Below are 24,618 nucleotides of genomic sequence, written 5' to 3'. Positions count from 1 at the left end.
TACATAATAATTAAAAGTTTGCAAAGTTCTCTTCATGTGACTTTGACTTTCACAACAATCCTGTGAAGTAGGAGCTTTTATCCTCATCTTACAGATAAGGAAGATGAGGCAGAGAAAGATTAAATGACTCATCCAGGGTCCCACAGCTAGTAAGTGTCTAAGGGTAGGATTTGAACTCAAGTCCAACACTCTATCTACCCTATCAGTAGCCTCTAAAAATCTCTTCATTGTCAATACTCTTTTCCTTAATTTATTTTTCCTGCCTTACCTACAGGTGAGGGTGTCATGGGAGGACATGGATAAGAGTGGTGTAGGATGAGAAAGGATGAATGAATGGTGATCTGCCTTCTGAGAGAGAATACTCACATGGATGAGACCACAGGACTGTCAGAGAATCAACAGGTGTCATTTTAAAGATTTTGTCAAATAAGACTGGTAATGGTTGAGAACCTTGCTTGTTACCCATTTTTCATGAGAATGCCCATAATGTTTCTTCAGTTTGTAATGGGAGCTCTTCAAACTTCTCATTTTACAGATGGGGAAATGGACTAAGAGAAATAGCATGTGACCAAGGTAAGAGCTAGGGAGGAGCTCTCCTCTCCCTCTCCCTTGATAGAGACCAGCCACATCACATTCCATTCTGTGAACATAAATAAGTTTATTGGTGTGTCTTGGGATGGGAGGCCATGGGCTAAATGATTATCACAGGATCTCAGGTTCTGAGGCCGTATGCCACTATCTCAATACCTCCCTACTTCCCCCCTTTCTATGAGTGTTCAGGTAAGCTTGGGGAAAGGGGGCATTTGTGGGATGAGCTATAAAGGAAAAAGGGGAGGGGGCCCAAAGTTCAGAGACCGTGTCTGGGTTTGGAGGTTGTCCTAGGGTGGTGCCAGGCTCTACTGGGTGTGCTTTGGGTCCAAAAGGTATGCCCATGTTTGGATAGTGTTCCTGGAGTGATGCCCAGGTTCAGAAGGTGTGCCCTGGGCAGTGCCAGAGGGTGAGGCCAGGGCCCAAGTCCTCTCATCGGCCCTGTGCCTGGAGCCGCTGCATCTGTAAGATCTGATTCAGGATTCGCTGGACATCTTCATCCATCTGACCCTGGAGTGGAGGAGATGTTACTGCTGGGATGGGAGGAGGGTGTCACCCTAGGGCAAAACCTTCCTTCTCATACATGCTGGTGAGAGAGAGAACGAACACAGGAGAATTAACCTCCAAGTGAAAGGAACATTCAGGATGGGCCACAGTGAGCCATCCCTATTCTTTTGCCTATTTCCCCTTTATAATCCAGGGCATTTCTGAAAATAGTGGCTGAGGTAATGGGCTTAGTCTGGGAAATTAACTCACCTTAGTGCTGTCCTGTGATTACTGGACTACAGGCTCCACTTGGCTTTTGAGGATCCTCTGAGGCTTCTTTTACGACCCAGATGCCCCAAGCAATCCAAATGGTCTCTCTCCATGTGAGACCATCAAGCCAGTCCTAGCTGGCAAGTTTCTCCCCTCAGAGTCCTCCACCTTTCTGGCCCCGTAACTCCATACCTCTGACATTAACCCAATTCTGCTTGCTACCAGTTCAGGCCCAGTGACCCACCTCCTCCTATGTCCCAACTGGCAGAGAGGAAACTGACCTGGATGGCATAAAGCAAGTGGCTCCGATACAAAGCCACCACTGTGCTGTGACATCTCTGTGTGTCCTGTGTAGGAGGCACAAGGAAGAGAAACGATGGAGGAAGTCATGCTGGGCTTCCTCATCCTCCCCATGCAGAGCCCAAGCCAGGCAATTCCCACACCCAGAATCTCCATTCACCTCCAGCTGCTGCTGTAGTGTCTTCACCTGGCCCTGGAGAGTGGCCACCTCTGGTGAAGGGGCAACAGGCTGGCCCTTGAGGGCCTCCTTGAGGTTAAAGACTTCTTTGGACAGCTCTGTGATCTGTGGAGGATTGGAGGCACTAGTAACTGCAAAGTCCCATCTTTGAACAGCCCAAATTAAAGAAACACGCCCCCTTTTCCCCATCCCCCCCAGGCCACATCTAGGTAGGAAAGGAGGCAGTGCAAAGACCCTTCAGTCCCACCCCACTCCTTCAGCCACTTCCCAAGTCTTCACCCCAGCGGCATCCCTGTCCATCAATCAACAAGGAGATGCTCAGAGACAGTGATAATTCTCCAAGATGGCCTTTTGAGGGGTCTCGGGAGAAATGCTGCTGTTCTCCAGTCTCTATACCTTCCTAATAAAACGCCCTGGCACAAGGTTACCTCAGCTCAGAAAGGGCCAAGTCCAGTCCCTAAGGCTGTTCCCTCGCCCTGGCCACCTTCCACCAGTTCTACTGCCCCTAACGTCCATTATCCCCATGGTTCCTGCTTCCGTCCCCATACCGGTCTCTGTCCCCCACTGCCCTTCTGCCCAGTTCGTCCCATCCCATCATTTCCCACGTGCCCACCATGCCAGCCTCCTTCCCACCCCTCTATCCCTGCACCACCTGCCCTCACTTTCACCCCCCACCTCTCTGCCTCCCACAGTACTTCCACTTCACGCGCCACCCCCTCGGTGGGCCCGCCGTCCGTCCCACCCCACCCCTCCAGCCAGTGTCCAGCAGCCTTCCCTCTACCCCCGGACGCATCCCCGTCCATCCACCAACAAGGAGATGCTCCACCTGCGCCCGCCTCCCTGCCCTCCTCCCGCCCCTCTGCCGACCCCACCCCCACACCTTCCTGTCCTTCTCCTTGGCCTTGTCCATGGCCTCCTGCGCTCGGCCCTGAGCCTGGCGCGCGCGCTCTACCTCGGCTCGGAGGCCGCGCAGCTGCTGCTCGGCGGTGGCCAGCTGCGCCTCGGCCGCGTGCCGCTCGCTCTTCATGAAGAGCGCCTCGCGCTGCACCTGGAACACCTCGGCGCTCGTCTTCTCGTGCCGCCGGCCCAGCTCGTCCAGGCGCGCCGCCAGCTGCTCGGCCTCGGCGCGCAGGGCGCCCGCCACGCGCTCGTGCTCGGCCCGCGCCACGCTCCCGGCCCGCTCGCGCTCCAGCTCGGCCTGCAGCCGCGCCGCCTCCTTGCCCTTGACCACGAGCTCCTGCTCCAGCTCCTGCGCCCTGGCGCGCAGCTCCCGGGCCGCCGCCTCGGACGCCTCGCGCAGTTCGGCCAGGCCCCGCCGGGCCTCCTCGCACACGCGCTCCAGCTCGTGCGCCCGGCTCTCGGCCTCCTCCCGCGCCCGGCCCAACTCCTCCACGGCCTCCACGTGCTGGCGCCGGGGCACACAGGTGGAGGCCAACTGCTCGCGAAGGGCCTCCAGCTGCTTCTCCGCCTCCCGCTGCTCGTGGGCGCCGCGCTCCAGCGCCTGCCGCAGCTCCCGGGCCTCCTCCTCCAGCCGCTGCTGCGCCCCTCGGGCCGTCTCCATCTGCCCCCGCAGCTGGTCCCTCTCAGCCTCCAGGGCCGCAGCCTCCTCTGCCCGGGCTTCCAGCCTCCGAAGCCTCTCGTCGCGGGCCCGGAGGTCTTCTCGGGCCTGCTCCAGGGCCGCCCTCAGCTGCGCCGAGTCGCCGCTGCCCCCACCGGTGACAGGACCCGTGGCCGGCCCCTCGGCCTCCCGCACTCGCTCTCGCAGTCGGCCGGCCTCAGCTTCAGCGGCCTCGAACTTGCCCCTGGCCGCCTCCAGCTCTGCCGCAGCCTCCCGCTCCCGCTGCCGCAGGGTCTCTTCCAGGGCACGGATCCGGGATTCCAGCTCTTCCTGCAGCTGCTCAGAGGCCTCTGCGGGGCTGGCCTGGGCCGTGTCCTCAGCCGCAGGCCCTGGAGGCCCCGACGGCCCCGACTCCCGTGGGTCGGCCTCTCCATTCCGGTCCTCACCTGCTGCGCCGGCGGCAGCTTCTGTCTCCCCCTTATCGTTCCCCCTCACTTCCATCTTGTCCTTTTCCTCCTCTTTCCCATTCGGTCCATTCTCATTTTTTTCTGTCTCTTTCACTTCAGGCTCATCCTTCCTTTTCTCCTTCACTCTCTCTTTTCCCCTGTCATTTTCACCTTCTATTTCGTCCCTGTCCCTTTCATTCTCCTCCTTCCCCCCGGGCTCCTTCTCCTTCCCTTCCTCTTTCCCCTCCTTCTCCAGCGCTCCCAGCGCTTCTTCCACTCCCCGCTGCTCCAGGGCCCGCAGCGCCTCTTCGTGCTGCCTCCGGACCTGCTCCAGTTCAGCCTTCAGAGTGTCGTAGAGGAGGACGGGGATGAAGGCCGCGGAGGCCTCCAAGTCCATCTGGTCTTTCTCAAAGTTCTCCAGGACCTAAGAAAGGAGGAAGGAGGAGTTAGAGGGAATATCCTGGCCCATCCAGCCCATCTCCACTTTGTAGCTGAAGACACTGAGGGAAGTGAAGGGACTAGCCAGAATCAGAGGAGAGGTGGGGTGTGAAAGGGCTGGTGGAGACAAAGGCGTCCCTCCCATGGACCTTCAGCATCCTCCTCCACATGAGACCAAAGAGCACGAAGATAAATGGACTGGGAACCCTGGTCTTCAAATCCCAGTCCCCCCCCATTTAGTCACTGAATTTCTTTTTCCTCATTTGTAAAATAGGTATGACATCTTCTTTAAAGGGTTTGAAGAAAAGACAAAGCTGAATCTTAACCCACTATAGAAGTGAGCTATTATCAGTCTCACTTTTTTTGAAGTTTTGCCTAAATTATTTCTAAAGATTCTTTCCACTATAATGTTCTGTTGCACACCTGGTGACCATAGTGGAGTGAGTCCTCATCTTTAAAATCCCCCTCTCCCTAGGGGAGGGGGCCTGGGAAGAAGAGGGGTGGTGGAAGAAAGAGGTTGGAAAGTGAAAAGGCTTTGAAACAGAGCAGGATAAGGTTGGGTTGTACCTGGACTTTTTCCATCAGTTCCTGGTTTTGCTTAGTAAGTGATGCCACCTGGTCCTGTAGGGAGGCTAGCAATTCTTGGGCAGCAGGGCTCAGCCCCTTGGACAGCAGCCCATCGACTCCTGCAGAAGCATGTTTTTAGAAATCACATTTCCTAGGAGTCCATGAAGTGAAGAATTTGGGGGTCCTAAAATGTCCCAACTAACACAAGGTGGAATGAGAGCCAAGGAAAAGTCTAGACAAAATATTTTAGGAAAACATGAAGGGGAAGGGAAGCTGGTGGGGGATAATAGAAACCGGGACCTCCTAGAGAAAAAGACATGTGCTCAGTCTTAAAGAAAGACTTCAAAAGACAGAAAAGAGGAAGTGAATTGTCAGTTTCCGGATGACTTGCATAGGTAGGAAGAGGAGTGCCATGTCAAGATCAGGGAACTGTAAGTGGTCCAGTTTGGTAGGCTGTGGGTGTGGGGAGTGTGGGTTTGGGTCCAGATGTTGGAGCATCTTGAATGCAAGCAATAGGTGGCACTGAAGGGTTTTCAGCAGGAGATTGCCATGGTCAGACCCATGCCTTAGTGAGAGCAAGCCGCACATCAAAGATGGATTGAAAAAAGAAAAGGCCGCAGGCAAGGAGACCTTTAAGGAAGCTGTTACAATAACTCAGGTGAGAGAGGTGGAAGGGAGGGAGTGGCAGGGAATGTGAGGGAAAGTAAAGAGATGGGATTTACAACAGATTTTTAACCTGAGGCCCATAGAAAGATTTCAGGGGGTTTCTGAACTTGGATGGGAAAAAAAAAATTACATCTTTATTTTTACTTTAACCTCTAGCTAAAATTTAGCATTTCTTCCAGTTTAAAGAATAAAAAAAAAAATCCCGAGAAGGGGTCCTGGCTTCATCAGACTGCCAGAGGGCTTCCTGACACAAAAAAGTTAACCTCTGCTTTAGAAGGATCATCAATAAGACTGGAAGCCCAGAGGCATGCAGGTACCATGGCAGTGAGCTTAACTCAGCTCTTCTGACTCCAAATTTAGTCCTCTTAGAAATACATCAAAACTATAGGAAGAAAAGTCCAATTACCATTCAACTCTAGGTGATGAGGAAGATGATGGTGCAGCCAAAAAAAATAGAGAATTTGGCCAGAGGAGCCAATTGGTCTACTATCCAGGTTTAGGCTGGAGATCCCTTATCTTGTGCTGGGAAGGAAGAGGCTGGCAGACTCCTGGATTCCGTTCAGGGCCTGAACTTCAAACCCTTAGTTTTAAAACCTTTGATCTAAAGCCTAGTCTATCCTTTGAGTTGGGGCCTTGGTTAGAATGAAGGAGTCCTCTTGTATAGAATGGAAATGAGATTCCCTCCTATTAAGATGGTAGAAAACCTTGTAGGGGATGGGAGACACTCCTAGCTAGGGTTGGAGTCAGGAGGCCTAGGTTCTAGTCCCAGCTATTTCACTGGTTCACTGTGTTATCTTGGGTAAATCTCATCCCCTTTCTAGATCTGTTTACTCACCTAGAGAATGAAGTCGGACTTTCAGGTCCCCCTCCCAGATTTGACAGTATGTGTATCTACAGTCTCTCTCAGCTCTGAACTGCTGTGCAGTTCACAGGTCTAGTTTGGTGGGGGCAGGGATTGGAAGGTTAGGGGGAATAAGACTCTAGCTCTGTGAGAAGTGAAGCCGCATGACAAAACCCAAGCCCACCCATGACTCCCCACCCACCCTTTCCCCCGGGCTGGCTGCAAACCTGGGTAGTCTAGCAGTTCCCCTTCTTCATCCTGCAATGTGGCCACGTCATAGCTGGTGTTCTCCTTGTCATTCTGAGAGGAGGCAGAGCCTGGGTCAGGGGCCCCCTCTTAGCCTGCGAGTGGTCATAACTGGAGCTCCCCATTCTCCCACCTTGCCCAGCTGGGGTACTGGAGAAAACTGATGGATTGCTTGGTCTGTTCAGTCGATGCAGAAAGGGGTTTGTAACTTTTTGGGGTCCCTTATCACTCTTCTAAACACTACCCCCTTGTCCCCTGCTAGAGCCCCTGCAAAGATTTCCTCTCTGAACTTTTCAAAGGCAAATATGTGAATCAGTGTGTCTGTGTGTATTCATGTTTATGTATCTGTAAACCTGTGTACAGGTGTGTCCCTCTGTGTCTGTATGTGTTCATGTGTGTCTGTGGGTGCCTCCTCCTCTTGCTCCCCACCTCCAGAAGGGACAAGCGGCTCTGCAGACTCTCCACCTCACGGCCCAGACTCTCCTTCTCTTCCTCTTTCTCAGCCAACAGCTGCTGTAACTCTTGCACCTAGGGTGGATGGGTGGGAGCAGTTTGCATGACCTGCCTCCCTCGAGGTGGCTTTTGTCAACCACAGATAGCAGAGTGCAAAGGCTGCTTGGGAGGAAACGCCATCGGTGGGGATCCCCTAGTGGGCCCCACAGGCCTGGCCTGACACCAGCATCCTGTGTCTCTTCCCTGTCTCCTATCAGTCCCTTTCTCCCACCCCGCAGGCCAACCTGTCTTTCCAGGCTCTGCAGAGAGCTGTCTTCTGCTTCCAGGTGCTATGAGAGGGGACGAGAGGAAATGGATTGGTCAGAGCCTGTGTGGCCTTAGAACCCCCTTACCAGCCTTCCCCATGTTCCATTCCTTCTCTCACAAGGTTTTGTCTCTCTTCTGTGTTCCATATCTCTCTACCTCCCTTCAGATTGGGCCTGTTCCCTCCCCACCCCTACCCCCCAGCACACACAAGTAATGTAATGCCCCTTCCCCCAGCTCTCGCCTCCTGCCTCTTCTTCTCTTTCCGCTGTTCCAGGCCTCGAATCTTCTGGAGAAGCTGACCCCGCTCCTGTCTCAGCCGAACAATCTCTTCATAAGCCTCCCTGTCATCCTAGGGTAGTCGATGGTTTTAGGCCCTGGACCATCAGATTTGTCCCTCACACCTCCAGATTGGGAGAGAGAAATGCACAAGGTGGGGTGCCCCCACAAGCCTGGACCTTCCATGTGAGCTCTCTCCCTCCCCCAACCCCATCCTCAGGGCCTCTCCCTACCGGGACCGGGAGGCTAGCGGGAGGGGGAGGGGCTTTCCTCTTCTTGGGGGCTGCTGCCCTTTCCCGACTGGACTGAGATGTCTATAGAGGGAAACAGATGAATGTAGGGGAATCATCCTTCCAGCACTACCACACCCCCTTCCCGTTTGCCTGGGTTCTAAAGTTCTGATTCTGTCATTAGCTTGCTTGGATGTCCCTTTTCCCTGGCCCTCCGTAATACAGTGCAGTGGAGATGTCAGAATTTCATTGATGAGGGAGTGGATAGAGCTGTGCACCACCCCAGCTTTTAGCCTGCTATCTCCACCCACCCAGAGTACAAGTGGCTGAAAAGAGGAGCGGAAGAAAGGGGTTTTTCTTCAAATATTTAATTTCCAAACACGATATGAGTCGCATCTCCCCTGGGATGCCTTCCCTAACTTCTCTAGCTTATGCTGATCTCTGAGTTCCAACAGCCCAGATCTGAGTCTAAGCCATGCAGTTCCACAGCTGATTTTAAACTGTCCTATACTGCTGTCTCTCCCCTCCTCCGCCTGAGTTTTGTCTCCCACCAGACTGAGAGTCCCACCAAAGGGCAGGGCCAGATTTGTTCCTCTGTCACCCAAGACTGGGAAGTTTCCAAAGGCAGGGCTGCTCCTCTTACCCCCTCAACCTAGCACACAGGGGCTGGTCACACTAGGCTGCATGTGACCTCAGTAAAGACTTGGTGACTGATACCTGAGAAGACACTTCTGCTGACTCCTCTTCTGTAGTAGGTGGAGATAAAAGCAGTAGTTAATGTCCCAGCTTAGGGACCCTGGTTCTCTGCCTCCTGTCACCCCCAAGCCGCAGAGAAGGTACCGGGAGGGGCTGGGGACTTGACACCAAATCCAATGGGAATTTGCTTTGATAGGACCCAGGGTTGGTCGCAGTATAATTCCTACCCCCAGATGCATTTAATTTCGGCATGTTTGGTGGAGGAAGATCATTCAAAAACCCTACAGTGAGTTGGGCTGGTGGTGGAGGTGCACTCAGATTGTCAAAGGAGCAGGGGAATATGCAGATCATGAAATGCCCAAGTGGAGAAGCTTCTTGACAGTGGTCCCCTCAGGGGAGGAGAGAAGCCCTCTAAGGGAGTTGGGGGGAAGTAGTAGTAGTAAGAGTAGTAGAACTACCTTAAGATGGAGCAGGGTTGGGAAATGCAAGTAGGAAATCCCAACGAAGGTGGGTTGTGCCCACCTCACACATCACCTCGATCTGCACATACCACTAGTCAGAACCTGGTTTTGTGTGGCTTCCTGTAGCAGGTGCAGGATCAGAGCATCCCCTGCTGTGGCTCCATAATGTGCAGCATCCTGGCCCAAGGCATCTGTGAGCCCAGGCTGAGCACCACCTTGTAGAAGCGCTTCCACTGTCTCTGGGCTGGCCGCCTCACATGCCAACATCAGAGCTGTCCTGTGACAGAAAAGGGTGTGGAATGGGAGTTGGAAGGGGCCTGAGATAATCCTCCTCACCTGGGTTAGCATCTTCAGTTCTGTTGTGCCTGTTTTGAACTTCTCACACACACACACAGCCCCAGCCCTGGCACAGAAAGAACCAAATTGTGAAGTAGCCCTAAAGGAGAAGCAATTTGCTTGCAGTCAAAGAACCCAGATGTCCCATTGTTTGTCCAGGCTGAAAATGAGACCCAAATGTGGCCCCCACAGAAAGTGATTCCTGCACCTATCCCAGCTGATGTCAGGTGATACCCAGGGTGACAACTAATTCATCCAGTCACCTGTGGGAATAGAAGGAAGCTAGGCTCTCCAACTTTCAACTGACATGTGCATTTCAAATTGTGCCAGATGGGAAGGGAGAGGGACCCTCCCCTACCATCACTACTAGGTAGCTAAAGGAGAGAGAGATTTGTAGGACTTGTGGCAAAACCTTGCCTCCTACTCATTCAAGTAAGATCTGCTTTTGTCTGTAGGGCAGAGCTGCAGGCAGCAAGTGTGGTGTGGCCAGAAGGATTCTGGATCTTACATCGGGGAACCTTGATATCTTAGCTATACCACTCACTGCCATGGACAAGTCTTCATCCTTCTGGGCCTAAGTCTGCTTATTTGTAAAATATGGGGGTTGGAAGATTGTCTCTAAGGTCCCTTTGAGCTTTCAGTCCTCTTATCTGAGTGAACCCTGGAGTGAGTAGATTCCCAAATTCAATGTTCTTTTGAGGAAGATGTTAATCACAAGGGGGCCAGTTTCTGGCCAGGAGAGGACCATGAGAGAGGCTTAGGCAGTATTCAGTTGGACAGGTAATAGTCATGTTTCTATAGCACTTGAGTGTTTACAAAGAGCATTCTGTGCAGCAATAATCTGTGCTGTGTTCTCCTTCTTGCAATCTATGTTCCAGACCAACCAGCCGATGTCTACTCCCCAAGGACCAATCTCCTCCCGCAGCCTGTCCCCTAGACCTGGAATACATTCCCACCTCCTCTTAGAATCTCTAGCTTTTTTTTTTTTTTTAACATCACTAAACATGTATTAAAGCTCATCTTGTGTGCCTACATCTTTGGAAAACCTTCCCTGATCCTCTTGGGTATGAGTGCTACCCTCCTGTCCTATAGCTCACATAGATACTTCTCTGCTTGTGTGTTGGATTGTTCGAGCAGAAGGGAAGGTCTTATATCCCTGGTTCTTAGCACAGTGCCTGACGATAATTATTTGATTGAATTTGGAGGTGGGTTGTGCCTTATCTGACAGAAGAGAAAGCCGGGGCTCAGTCCCATTCTGTGCTCTCACTGGATCCTAGGACTCTCACCTCTTTCCAAACACAACTTTAGTTTTACCATGTCTGTATTTTCTACACCCTCATGAGGAAACAACAGAAAATGACCCAGGGGGCCAACACAGAAAGGAGATGGGAGAGAGCAGATGCTAGAACTGAACCCTAAGATATGAGTGGCCACAGGAAAAGGGAAAAAGAACATTAGGGCAATTGAGTTCTTATCCCCAAACTAGAAGGTGTGAAGACATGAGTTTGTATTAGATGATTAGTGAAGGTGTAAGAAAGATGAAAAAGAGGAAATCTTTGGGGCAAGGGCCAGGTCCTCTGGACCAATTCCAGCAGTTCATTCAGTTCAGCCAAAGCCCAGGAACTGTTTCCATGGATGAGCATACTCACCTACCCTGTTGGTCCCGGTCATCCACAGAAGCTCCACGCTGCAGGAGGAGACGGCAGAGCTCTGGATGACACATCTGCGCTGCCAGGATAAGTGGAGTGGCACCTGACTGGGAGGGCGGGTGAGGAGAGAAGGAGAAAGCATGAAACAAGATGCCTTGAGGGTAGAGGAGTGCAGGTGGGGGTAGGGGGACTCCAGGTGAGTCGAGGCTCTCCCACTACAGCATCCCCAACCCAAAAGTGAAGATCAGGAAGAGAAGGACGTTGCCCAACTCAGGCTGGGTATAAGGCATGCTCACACCTTATCCAGGGCAAAGGAGAAGGCTCACCCGATCTCGGGGGTTCAGATGGGCTTTGAAGGAGCAAAGCAATTCAGAGCAGGCCAGGCAGCCACCAGCCGCTGTGGGAGGGACAGAAGAGGAAAGGAAGGGAGCCATCAGATAAGGGAGGAGAAGACTCAATCCAGAAAAAGCTTTGGAATCAGAAGACCTGGATTCTTCCCTGCTTGATAATTAATTTTTTCCCTTTAAAAGCCTCAGTTTCCCCATTCATAAAAGGAGGAAGTTGTACTAAATGACTTCTGAGATACCTTTCAGCTCTATAAAGAGTAACCTCGTCCTGGCTGAGGGATGAAATACTGAGATGTAATCCTAAAGATGAACTGCTATGAAGAGACAACCTCAAGGTCAGGACAAAGACATCACCCAGAGAGAGCTAGGTAGAGTAGTGTATGGAGACAGGAAGACTGAAGTTTAAATCCTGCCTTAGACACTTGCTAGTTGTATTACCTTGGGTAAGTCATTTAACCTACCCCAGCTTTAGTTTCCTCATTTGTAAAATGGGGATGACAATAGCACCTACTTCACAGAGTTACTGAGGCTCAAATGATATTATATATGTAAAACACTTTGCATACCTTAAAGTATGATAGAAATATTAGCTTTCATTATGTATTTATTATCACATTGACTAGGTGCCTCATAGTCACACCCTCTACATTTATACTTCAAGCATTGGCTATGTCAAAGATGGCAGCCTCAATAGAGTCTTCTTCACTCTTTAAAATCTTGTGCCTAGCACCATCAGCCTCTAAATTTACTTATCCTTATATTTGTATATGTGCTTAAGATTTTTCAAAAGCAATTTCATATCCATTTTCTCAAACCCTATGAGGAAGGAAATGTAGGTAATGGGCCCATTTTGCAGATGAGCAGCCTGCAATGAAGCCCTCCTCTGATGAAACAAGTCTTGTGACATGGAGTGGAGCCTGGGCTCTCACAGAGTTATTGACCTGGGGCCAGAAGGAACCTTAGAGCCATCCAATCCAACCACCCCCACCATTTGCAAATGAGGAAGCTGAGACTTAGGGGAGCTATCTTTTGCCCAGGGTCACTTAGGCAATATGTGGCAGAACCGGAATTCAAGTTCATATCTCTTGACTCCAAACTCTCCACTGTGTCCGGTTGCCTCCTCAAAGGTTATGGAAGCAGACTGCAAAGTTTGACAGGTTATAATAACACAATAGCAATCAAGCGAGTATTAGGATGCAGTTCCTATCTTTTGGAAAAGCCTTCAACTACAGGCCATGTGTGTCTCTTGTCTAAGTCAATTTACTAGAATGTGGACAAGTGGATCATTTTTTTTTTTTAATTTTAGCCACAGCATTGCATTAAGCTATCTACCAAGGAGAGGGATGGCTACAATCTGTATGTGGTAGAGGTTATACCCACAGTTATCATGTATCCTTCAAAGTGCTGAAGTACAAATGGAGAAACTGAGGTCAAGAGAAGGACAGCAACTTGCTGAAGTCAGTAGCAGAGCCAAACTAGAATCCAGATCAGTCTAAGACTTTCTCCAAAAGGCTAAACTATCCTGGCCCTCAAAGTTTCATTCTCAGGGACTCAATGTCACCCATTAATAATATACATTTCTATAATGCTTTATAGTTTACAAAGTACTTTCCCCACATAATATTGTAAGTTGTTTTTATTGTATTATCTATTAAACAGCCTCTAAGAAGTACTTCCCCATGTCCATATCATAGCAGGCAGAGTTAGGATTCATGTGGCTGGCTTCTCACTATATTATGGTGCAGATTGAAGCATGACACTTGCTGAATAGGGGGGTCCCAAGCAAGGAGGCAATGTTGGCTCCAGAGTTCCCTCCTGAAAAAATGCAGTGCCTGAGAGGAGGAAAGGGAGGTCAGGATTCAGTACTCACCTGCATGATGGAGCGCTGTCCAGCCGCTGCTGTCCACAGTGTCCACCACACAGGATGCCTAAAGTAGAGGTGAAAAGTGTTGGGAGGCCAGACCAGGAAGGGCCAATAGGTTCATGGTTATTCCCTCCCACCTCTTCTCTCAGTGCTCCTAATTCCCTGGTAGGCCCAGAGACTCCTTGCTTCCTTGGGGGACAGCATGGACAGCATGGAGAATCCCTACTGTAACAAGAGAATGTCAGAGTAGAATGCACCTTGGAACATAGAGAGCTGAGAGGGACCTTAGAAACTATCTAATGCTGTTGGAAAACGGAGACCCAAAGAAAGGTGAACCTGCAGCAGTTGTTTCAAACACTGAGGGTGTCCATACTTTGCTGCAAGATGGAGGGCATTGTAACCTGAAAGACAGAAAATCCATTGGGTCACATACCTGGAGGCACTTGGGGAATAACATTTCCTAAACTAGAATGGGCCAGCCCAAATTAATCTGGTTACAAAAAGGGCAATCCCACTACCCACCCTGGATTAGCTGAGGCCTGAGTAAACCTGACTCCCAGAACCAGAAAGTTTGAACTGGAAAGGGACCTTAGAGATCTTCTAGTTCAAATCTTCTATTTGATAGGAAATAATGGAGGCTTCACAAGGGGAAGGGACTTACCCAGTCATCCAGGGAGTCACAGACACCAGGGCTCAGCACAGTACTGAATTCATTACCTATCTACTATACCATGTTGCCTCAATATCAGTGGGATCATAAGTCCCCATTCTGGCCTCTGGTTCATGACAGGGCAAGGGTTAAAAACCACCAATGTTGGGCCCTCCCTTTGCTTTTTCCTAATCTTCAAACTATAGTCCCAGCATGAGAGAAGGGTGTTTACCTGAGCCATCGGTGCTCATGACATTGGCACCATGGGCCAGCATCACCTCTAGGCAGGCCGCTGCTCCTCGCATCGCAGCCAAATGGAACCTTGGATGTGATACAACACAACAAACACAATACAATGCAACATCCACCCTGGACACAGCCTCCAAATCTTCCTAAATCAGGGGTCACCTTTCTGCTCAGAAGTTTCAATGATTCCCCATTTTACAGGATCAAAGATGTAGAGTTGAAAGACACTTCTGAGGACTCTAGCCCAACCTCTTCCATTTACAAATGAAGAAACTGAGGTGGAGAAAGTCTAAATGACTTGCTCAAGAGTCATTTGAACCATTTGAGCTCAGGTCCTCTTACTCCAAATGGAGCTTTGTTTTCATAGAACCACATTGCTTTTCTCAAAGATAAAATCCGAACTCCTCAGGATGGCATTTATGGTGCTCCACACTTGACTCCCACCTCCTTTTTTCAGCCTTATTTCACATTATTCCCTTTCCCACATCCTCTATATTCCATCTAAACTGGCTTACTTGCTGAAATCAGCATTCCATTTTCTGCTTTGTCCAGGTAGTCCCCATGTCTGAAATTCATTCTCTCTTTTACAGGAAGCTTTTCCTTGAACCCCTCCCCATTAATTCTTTCTCCTCACCCCCAAATCAACAGAGTGGAAGCTCTCCTATGCCAGAGGTTTGTCTCTGCATTCCCAGAAACTAGCACAGGGCTTTGCAAACAGTGGGACCCAAATAAATGCTTGTTGAATTGAGTACCTAATGGGTCCAGAGTCCAGTGCTGAGGACATAGAAAGAATACATTCTCTACCCGAAAGGAGTTTACAGTCTCTGAAGATAAATCACTGACACAGTTATCCTGCCAGGTATTACATAAGTGCATCATTGAAGAACAAAAGAAAGGGCTGTGTGAGGGCTGAGAGGCAAGATCTTTACTGACTGCAGCCTGGAGAAAGTGGAATATGAATTGACCTTTGAAGGATACATAGGAATTCAAAAGGTGAAGAACAAATGAAAGAAACATGAGGGCATTTTGGCCGAAGGAACAGGAGCCAAGGTTGGAAAGGGAAGAGCTGGCAAACTATGGGGGGGGGTCTAAACTGCAAAGCAAGAAGTCTGAATTTTACTTAAGAGGTTGAGCCACTCAAGATTTTTGAGCAGAGGACTGGGTTGGCCAGATTTCAGCTAAGAAAGACTAGTGTGATAGCACTATGAAGGATGAAAGGGGAGACAGCAGAGGCAGGAAGAATGGCCAGGTGCTATTGCCGTGGTCTGGTTACATGGGTAGTAAGGATGGTCTGTAGTAAGGAAGTAGCCAGGGACATCTGAGGGCACCCTCCCTACCTACCAATATCAAAGGCTGAAAGAGCTCCTTTCCCACTTTCCCATTCCCCAGGGCCTCTCCCTGATGAGGGAGGCCCTAAACCTAAGCAGAAAGAGTGGGTACCTACGAAAGGCCACCTCCCAAATATCTCCCACCCTCCTGCGGGTCCTAAAATCCCTAATGTTGGCAAACCGCTGAAGTCTGGCATCTTAAACCCTCCCACCTTCAACACTCTATGCAAAGTCCTAATCCTCCCTTTAGTATTTAAAACCCTTGACCATCTGGTCCCTCCCCTCCTTTCCAGGCTTTTCCCACTTCTATGTACTCTGTGATTCGACTCCAGTGACCTACTTTCGGTGCCTGGCACAAGACACTCATTCTGTGTGCCCCCCACCCAGTGCCTAAGCCTTCCTCACCTCTGCCTCTACCTCCTGGCTTTCCTGGCTTCATTTAAGACTTGCACCTTCTGCAGGGGACTTTCTAAGCCCTATCCCCAAACCTTGGTGCTAGTGTCTTCATTCTGACTATGGTATACCTTGTACCTACATAGTTATTTGCATCATTCATCCCCAATGTTTTACCTTCATATCCCCTTTGCTTACCACATAGCCTGGCACATGAAAAAATGCTTAATAATACATTGGTTAATCCTTATTAACTGACTGACTGGCCAGAGTCCCTGTTCTCTGGGAGTCCATAGTTTTTAGGGAGCATAAAGTACATCAAGAAAACAATGCCCCAATGTAAAATATGAAGGTGCCCTAGGAAAGTTACAAAGAGTCACGGGGAAAAGAGGAAGGAGGGGATGCTTTCAGCTTCAAAAGCCCATGGAAGTCTTCTGGAGGAGGTCACCTTGGAGCAGATCCTCAAGGGATCACAGACTGTTAGAAGGAACTTAGTGATGAGAGGTCAGAGGATTTAGAGTTAGAAGAAAATGTAGAGGTCCTTAAATTTGAATCCATTTTGCAGAAGAGGAAAATGAGCCCCAGGCATGCTAGATGACTGTCGGTGGTCAGGCACACAAAAAAGGAGCAGAGCTGGAACTCAAGCCAAGTTCCTCTGACTCCACATCTTATCATTATACCATCATTCAGTCCAATCCCCTCCTTTGACAGGATTCCATTCCAAATCTAGTGGAAAGAGCTTTGGATTTGGGGACTCAGGACTTGGAGTCAAATACTACCCTTGCTATTTCCCCATGTGGCCTGATACAAGTCACTGACAACAGAGAGGTTAACCCCTCTGGGCCACTCTTTCTTCATCTATAAAAAGAGGGGTTTAGAACTGATAAGCTCCTCTAAGATTCTCTTCTAGTGCTAACATTTGGTTCAATGATCTTATGACAGATGAAGAAACTGAGGTTTAGAGAGACTGGCTCAGGATCATACAAGTCTGGCAGATCTATGCCCCTAAACTCCAGGCCCCACTCTCTCCACCACTCCACTCTGCTTAGGAGGAGCTTCGGGACTTGGCTTAGAATTGTAGAGACACTCCCAGATGTATCCTCCCCTCCCCTATTAAAGAGAGAGAAGGCACTGGGGCCCTGAGGGGGTGGTAGGTGCCCTCTCTCCTCTGCCCTCACCAGATGGATAAAAGTCTTCAAGTAAAGGCTGGATGACAACTTTGTTTGGTGGGGACTTCTTTATATTATATCATAGTAGGGATTCCTTTGTGTTATAATATAAATTATATTTAGTGGGGAATCCTTTATATTATAAATTATATTTTAGTCGGGGTTCCTTTATATTATAATATAAATTATATTTTAGTGGGGAGTCCTTTCTAGTATGGGTTGGAGTAGAGGGCTGCTGAGGTCCCTTTTGACTTTAATATTCTGGGGTCCCGGGAGTGGGGTGAGAAGGAGCACTGTGTTTTAGCTACCTCTCCCCACCCACCCCTAAGGGAACAGAGTTAATGGGAGGGATGTGTCCCTGGCACCGGCTGACCTTTGAGCTGTACATATTGATCTTTCCTTCTTCTCAGGGCCAAGCTTAGCTCAGTGAAAGCCTTTAGGGGTGGAGTAATAGAGAGGAGGGATTCTAGCTATAGAGCAAGGAACAGAAAAGTAGAGAGCAAGAAAGAGGCGAGCACAAGCTGTTCTCAGGAAAGAGTCATCCCATCTGTCTCGATGAAAGTTGAACCAGGAGGAGGTGACTCGAAAGAGAGAATCTGAAGCCAGTTTGGGAGGGGAACTTGAATGCCAGTATGGAGAGCCTGGATTTTATCCTGTAGGGAAGGGGGAGCTACTGAGCATTACTGACAGGAGAACTCAGGACCGAAGCTGGCTGGCAACTGCCCACTGCCCAACTACCCAACATCTTCCTATATTACCACAGTTCTAGAGACCCAGTGATTCTTCGCAGACCTCTTGCTCTCGAATTCTCTCTCCACTCTACCCCTTCTTCCCCAGTCCACTCCCACCCTAATACACACCTTTATCTAGCTACACCCTAGAAAGTCTTGCATTATGATCCAACTCATGCCTTCAGCAATGGAATGAATAAAAAATGACAACTAGTGCTGCCATACATAGATTATCTCATTTCATCCTCATAACATCCCGGAGGAATTAAGTAGCATTGTTGGCCACACCTAAACTCAGATTTCTTTTCAAAACTTTAGGCTGTTGAGATGTTTGTTGAACTGCTGGAGGTGAGGGGGAAGAGGGCAGGGGACCTCCAATCCCCACCGTTAGAGTCATGAATGGTTTAGCCTAAAAAGTTAGGGGAGGGTTCTCTGGAAGGCCCCCAGTGAAAATGAACAGATATTGCGTGGGAGTTGGGGGTGAGGGTGGAGGAACTTCTAGCCCTTTCCCAGGAGTGCATCAACCCAGATAAGCTAGAGCTGCCATCTTGACCATCATGAACATCTTGGGTGATGCAGAATAGAAAAATTTGGGCCTTGAAAAAGGGGTATCTTTGGGATGACTTTGGGAATAAAATTGGTATTGAGTTGAATTTAATCTCTTATTCTGCATGACAGCGCACTATTGTTTTACTTTTACAGCATATTTTCCCCCCTTCCTCAGGAAGGGGGAGGGCAGATATCTAGGTAACCAGTGATAGCACAGAAGGCTTTTTGATTGACTGAAAGCAAGCTCAGGCTTCTCATCCTATGAATTCATTCAGGCTAGGCACCAGAGAAGTGAACCACAACTTGGTGTGGGGACAGTTCTAGTCTTTGAGGCTCCATTCCTGGGTGGGCATGGGGCAAAGTGGCCTATCTCCAAGGCCTAGGAGAATTGGGACCACAAGTGGCAAGGAGGGATGGTGGAAAGCACACTAGATTCAGAGGCATAAGACCTGTGTTCATTTCCTAACTCTCACACTCAATAATTGTGATCAAAGTCTCTTAATTTTCCTAACCTCAGTTTTTATCTTCAATAAAATGGGGATAAAAACTGTACTACCTGCGTCATGGAGTTGTTTTAAGGAAAGCATTTTGAAATAATAATAAGCTGGACCTTGAGAACTTTAGTTAAAGATTAATTTAGTAAATATCGAAGTATAATGGAAGGAGCCCTGCCTTTGACATCAGAACTGAGTTCAAACACAGGTTCAGCCAGTTACTTCCTGTCTAAGATTCTATAGTAAGGTATTGCTTAGTCAAGAGGTGACCTTAAGGCTACAGGTTCCCCACCCCTGATTTAGAATGTACCACCTTCTTTTTCCTTATATATAATTGTATACCTGCTCTTCTTCTCCTCAGTCCCTACCAATGCACAACTTTCTATCTTGTCTAAAGGCAGCTAGGTGTCAAAGTGAATCAAGTGCTGGACCTGGAATCTGGAAGATCCGAGTTCACATCCTGCCTCGTATTCTTCCTAGCTGTGTGACCCTGAGCAAATCACTTAATCTCTCTGTCTCAGTTTCCTCATCTGTAAAATGGGAGTGATAATAACACCTACCTCCCAGAGCTGTTAAGAAGATAAAATGAGATATTACTACTAGTTTTTATTTTTATCACTTGGAGTGTATAGAAGAGGCAGCGAAAATGAATAGGCAGCTGGTGGCAGCCATAAAAGAGATGGGGAAGGTTGTTAGGGGTCTGATCCCTGTGCCCAGAGAGTCAAGCACACTCAAAGACCGTGGAAAGTCAGGACTCATTACCTTGAATTGAGGTCCCTTAGATCAGGGGGAGCTTCACACCTAATGCCTAATCTCTTGGGTCCTCTTGATTCTACCTTTCCAGTGTTTCCCACATATCTATCTCCTCCTTGTTCTCATTGCTAACACTCTATTACCAGCCTTCCTCCCTAGTCCTCTAGAATCTAGATTATTGCAGTGGGCTTCATTCTCTGTCTCCTCCAGTCTGTCCCTCACACTGCTTTAGGATCAATCTTCCTTATGCATAGATCTGGTCCTGTTATTGCTCTGCTCAAAAAATCTTCAGTGGCTTCAACTAAGACAATATTTGTAAAGAGCTTAGCCCAGTGCTTGGCACATAGTAGGTTCTATATAAATTTTAGCCATTTTAAAACTGACTCCTTATTACCTGGTGGTTGAAGTTCATCTTCCTTTTCCAAGTATTGGAGTCCCTCCCTAATCTGGTGCTCCCTCACTTTTCCAAGCTTCATCTCCCATTGTTCTAATTCAAGCACTCTTTGCTCCTGAAAAACATATGCCATCCTGGCACATGCCTTGAATTTTCCTATCTCTGTGCTTTTGTCCAACCAAAATCATCAAATCTCTGGATTGGAAGGGACCTTAAGTTCATCTAGTCCAATCCTTATCCTTTTCCCTATACCTAAAATGGCATCCATCTCCCTTTCCCCTGTCAACCACTTCCTCCAGAAAGCTTTCTTTGATCTCTCTGGTCAGTAAAGCCCTTCCCTCTTGGATCTCATGTAGCACTTAATTTTCAGAGGCAACATGGCATAATGGGTAGTATGTTAACCTTAGAGTCAGAAAGATCTGGATTCAAATCCCACCTCAGCCACTTGCTAGCTGTGTGACTATGGGCAACACGAGGTAGTTAACCTCTCAAAGCCTAGTCTCTTCCCGTGCCATACCATTCTCACAGGGTTGTCTCGAGGCTCATGGGAGATAATGTATTGTAAAATGCTTTGCTGACTTAAAAGCATGCCATTAATGTCCATCATGATTATCACTGTGTCTCTCTCTAATGAACTTATGAGAGGCAGGATGGCATAGTGGATAGAGGCTGACCTTGGAATCAAGAGGACTAGGGCACTGAGGCCTGTTTCCAACATATCCCGTGTCCACAAATAAGTCTCTTGACCTCTCAATGCCCCAGGAAACACTAAAACGATGTTCCAGAACTCCATTGGTTGAAGAATTTTCCAACTGGGAGTTTCCCACACTGATGAATTTACAGCTCTGGCCTCCCCTCCTCTCTAAAACACACATAACATTTTGTGACAGTTAGCAGAGTCAGCACCTTCCTGTGCACTAAGCTACAAGTTCCAGGAAGGCAGGAGTTTATCCAAATTTTGTTTGTCTTACCAGTGCCCAGTGCATTGTTCTGCACAAAGTTGACTCTTAAGATGCAGTTGTTGAATGAATCAGTCAATCAAATATTTATTTGTGGAGGCCTCAGGAGATAAGAGTTGGGTCTGGAGTCAGGAAAATCTTAGTTCAAGTCTGACCTTAGACACTTACTAGTTGTATGATTCTGGACAACTCACTTAACCTCTTTATACCTCAGTTTCCTCATCTGTAAAATGGGAATAATAATAGCATCCACCTTGCAGGGTTGTTGTGAGGATCAAATGACATAATAATGATTAAGCACTTAGCACACTGCCTGGCATAAATGTTAGCTATTATTATCAATTATTATTAGATTCCCTGGGCACTGAGCTACAAAGATAAGAAATGAAATAGTCCCCAATGTCAAGGGCCTTACTTTTTAACAGGAGAGACAATAAAAGTACACATATATCTACATACACATGTATCAATACAAAATAAGTATAAAGAGAATGTATGCAAATAAATAGAAAGTAGCTAGATCCAAGGTGGGCAGGGGCGGGCCCTGGAGGTTGAAGGGATCCAGAAATGTTTTGTGTAGAACAGGATACTAGAGCTCTCAATAGAAGAGAAGGTTTCTGAGAGGCTGGAGTGAGAAGAGAGTGCCTTCCAGGCAAGGGGGACAGAGGGCAAAGGTATGAAGATGGGAGGGGAATCATCCTCTTCAAGGAATTTCGAGTTGGCCAGTGTGGCTGGACTACAGAGGGTGTGGAATAGATAAGAAGACTGGCATGGGAGGAGGTTATGAAAAGCTTTAAGTGTCAAACATTTTTTAAAGGGTACGAGGGAGCCAGTCCATCTGGATTGAAGGACGAATGAAGGGGAGCCCTATGCTTGAATGAATTAATGAGTGAGCAAAGGAACTGAGGGCCCTCATCCCAAGGCATTATCCTTCCCAAGGATACCAAAGACCCACTCTCCTGGCGTGCTGCATTGGTGGTCCCCTGGGGCTAGGTGGGGCACTTACGAGGACTTGCCCTCCGGATCCAACTTTGTAGGAACCAACCCTTTTCGGGTAATCAGGGCAGAGACTCGAGTGGCGTCGTTACTCTCCACAGCCTGCATCAGCTTCTCATCACTCCTTCCCCAGTCCTGGCTCTGCTGGGCAGCCAGGAGATGGGGTTAGTGTGTGCTCACTGGCTCCCCTTCCTCCCCAGCTAGCTCCCAGCTAGGTTCCTGTCTCAGCCTGGACCTTGAAAGCAGATCAGGCTGGGATCTCCAAACACTACTCAAAGCACAGTTGCTTCCCCTCTGCCCGTCATTTTTGTCCTTGCCTAATGGGCAGGTATGGAAGAGGGTAGTCTTCGGCAGGGCACCTGAAGCCCCCAGCTGGCTCAGCTCTCTCCCTTCCCTGTCCACCCATCATGTTGTGCCTGCCAACTTGCCTGGTGCCAACCTCTCGCTGTGGGCCTCGGGATCAGGCATCGGCCACAGGGGGGGCAGGTGCCAAGGTCGGATGGGCTCAGCCATAGCTGTGAGCAGGGGTGGGGTTTGGGAAGGGCAGTCCTGGGCTGGGGCAGGGCCCCTGGCCTGTCTGCCAGCACATTCTCTTGAAGCCCATCTCTCAAAATCTATCCCCCCCAATTCAGTCCCCCAACCCATTTTCATCAATTCCATCTCTCTAAACTCTTCTTCCCCTGCCCCACTTCCTACATTGTGTTCTGCAGCCTCTCCCCAGCTCCATCCCTAACCTTCCACAACCTAAAACCCCATCAACCCCAAATCCCCTTCTTCCAATCTCAGCTCACTCCAGTGTATGCCCACCCACTCTATCCCTCTGAAATCCTCTGCCCCCTAAATTCCCACCCAACTCTATCCCCTATAAACTTCACCCCCATCCGAGGAGATTCTTTCAAACTCCGACACCCACCCCCACCAACCACAAGAAAACAACCCCAACTATTCTAAGGGTCTGAGAAGATCCCAGGCGGGGCCAGAACCCAGGTAAGGGCTAAGTCCAGGGGCGAGGAGGGGGGAGCCAGCAGCCCCCCAACCACTGCCACCTCTGTCCCATCCTTCCCTGCCCCTGCCCCGCTCCTACCGAGAAGGAGGCGGTGGCGCAGAGACAGATCTGCTTCATCACGTCCAAGGCGAGCTCCGGGGCTGCGGCCATTCGGGGCTTGGGGCTGGAGAAGCCTGGGGCCCGGGGCTTGGGGCTCTGGGCTCTGGGCGGTGCTGCCCGAATACGGGACGGGAGCCCAGCCAGCCTCATCCCCCGGGACCCGCGGGTCCCTGCTCCTCCTCTTGCTTCTCCCGCCCCTCCTTGCCTCCCGCCGGTCACACTGCAGCTCCCTAGCCTCCCAGCCTCCCACAACTCCGCCTCATCTTCCCCCCTTCCCCCCAATACCCAAGCCAGCCTCGTCCCCCACCCTTTCTTCTCCAGTCCCTTTCCCAGTATCTCCCCCAGCCCTTTTCCCAGTATCTCCCCCTTAATCTCCACCCGGTCAGTCCTCTTCTCTCCTTAAGCTTCTTTTTTCCTCCGCCTCCCCCACTCCCTTTCCTCCCCTCCTGTCCCCCATCTCTGCCCTTACCCCTACCCCTCCCTCACTCCTACCCCTGGCCAGGCCCTTCCTAGTGGGGTGAGAAAGGTAGAGGGATCCAGGGAAGGGGCCCATTGAACCCCAAACACCCATTTTCCTCAGGGAAATGTCTCAAAGGAGAAAAGAACAGGGCAGAGCTCCCCCAACTTATTTTTTTTGAAGTCTGAAGGTTCCTGGACATAAACTGGGCAAGTAGTTTATGACACTTCACCTGGGTGAAGGGCGTGCGCCTACCACCTCCTGACCTCCCTTCCATCCCACTCTCTTTGTGCCATCTCCCTCCTCCATTCCCCCCTTGCCCCTCTTTCACCTCCTCTTTCTCACCCCTAGAATAAAACTAAAGCATATGTTTCAGAGCTTGTTGGGTGTGCTGGACTAAGTTTTGTTTCATGTCCTTATGAGAAAATGTTTGGTAACCATCAAGTGTCTTCCTGTCTCTAAATTTAAACTCGCTGATCTCTGAGGTCCCTTCCAGGGTTAATGGTCTATATCTGAAGGCTTTTCCCAGCTGTGACATTTTTTTTTTTCTAAAGTCGCTTCCGGCTCTTCAAGCTCTGATGTTCACAGAAACTCAGAATCTCAGAGCTGGAAAGGCTTCAGAGATCATAGTCCAACCCTCCTTGAATAAGAATTCCCTCTGTTGTCGTTCAACCATCATTATTGCTGTCCTCATCAAGAGCATCACTCTCATCAGCACTGCCATCCCCAGCCATCGCCCTCACCACACCTTCTTCGTTACCACCACCACTGATGTCATTGCCATGAGCATGCGGAGTTCTTTACACATGATCTCATTTGATGCCTCCAGTGCTGGGGGACTCAGGGCCTCCCAAGATACCCTCTTTCCCTTTTGCAGAGCTGTAATTTTTAGGAAGTCGAAATCTCCTTTTTTGCACCTTCCATCTGCTAGAGTAGATGCGCTGCCCTCTGACTGAAGCAAAATAAATCTAATCTCTCCTCTACCTGTCGACCTTTCAAATACCTGAAGATAATGACAATATCTGGCCTTAATCCCAACTTTTCTGCCTATTTGAGGGCTCCAAAGTGTTCCTCCTCATCTATTATATACTTGCAATTTTTTTAATGGTAATTATAGGTCGCATTTCTCTAGGAACAGAGGCTAGATTCGTGATTTCAGTGGTGTAGGTACATTGCTGGTTGTCCTTCTGAAT

At 49.3% G+C, this 24,618-nt stretch overlaps 1 protein-coding gene across 7 annotated transcripts; it reads right to left on the bottom strand.

Annotated features, from left to right (window-relative positions):
* Nucleotides 1–638: 638 nt before the first annotated feature.
* On the bottom strand, nt 639–23,194 carry ANKRD24 (ankyrin repeat domain 24). 7 transcript variants are annotated; one of them, XR_011965571.1, is made up of 20 exons: nt 22,948–23,192; nt 22,292–22,378; nt 21,874–22,004; nt 14,084–14,172; nt 13,539–13,603; nt 13,209–13,266; nt 11,318–11,388; nt 10,992–11,098; nt 9,096–9,283; nt 8,567–8,595; nt 7,853–7,933; nt 7,585–7,692; nt 7,322–7,366; nt 7,014–7,112; nt 6,566–6,638; nt 4,832–4,950; nt 2,703–4,250; nt 1,805–1,927; nt 1,345–1,691; nt 639–1,174 (listed from the first exon to the last, which is right to left on the bottom strand). XR_011965571.1 is itself a non-coding variant. In XM_072601813.1 (20 exons), exons 1-20 carry the CDS (start codon nt 23,116–23,118, stop codon nt 1,166–1,168), a joined length of 3,195 nt encoding a protein of 1,064 aa, XP_072457914.1. In that variant the 5' UTR covers nt 23,119–23,194; the 3' UTR covers nt 639–1,165. The 7 variants fall into 7 exon arrangements, 6 of the variants coding, with proteins under 6 accessions (XP_072457914.1, XP_072457911.1, XP_072457912.1 ...); XM_072601813.1 differs by having other exon boundaries at nt 1,626–1,691; nt 2,775–4,250; nt 22,948–23,194; XM_072601810.1 differs by having other exon boundaries at nt 1,626–1,691; nt 22,948–23,193.
* Between the last annotated feature and the right edge of the window lie 1,424 nt (nt 23,195–24,618).

Source organism: Notamacropus eugenii, chromosome 4 (genome assembly GCF_028372415.1).
Source record: "Notamacropus eugenii isolate mMacEug1 chromosome 4, mMacEug1.pri_v2, whole genome shotgun sequence".
NCBI lineage: Eukaryota > Metazoa > Chordata > Mammalia > Diprotodontia > Macropodidae > Notamacropus > Notamacropus eugenii.
This window is presented reverse-complemented; position numbering and strand designations above follow the sequence as displayed.

Excerpts from the sequence above, each read along its gene's own strand:
- ANKRD24 (XM_072601809.1), bottom strand. The coding sequence starts at position 23,118 with ATGAGGCTGGCTGGGCTCCCGTCCCGTATTCGGGCAGCACCGCCCAGA. Across the intron at positions 14,173-21,873 it reads GATCCGGAGGGCAAGTCCTC|GTTCCATTTGGCTGCGATGC; the intron begins GTAAGTGCCCCA and ends ATCACATCCAAG. Across the intron at positions 6,639-7,013 it reads GCCGCTTGTCCCTTCTGGAG|AATGACAAGGAGAACACCAG; the intron begins GTGGGGAGCAAG and ends GCCTCCTCTCAG.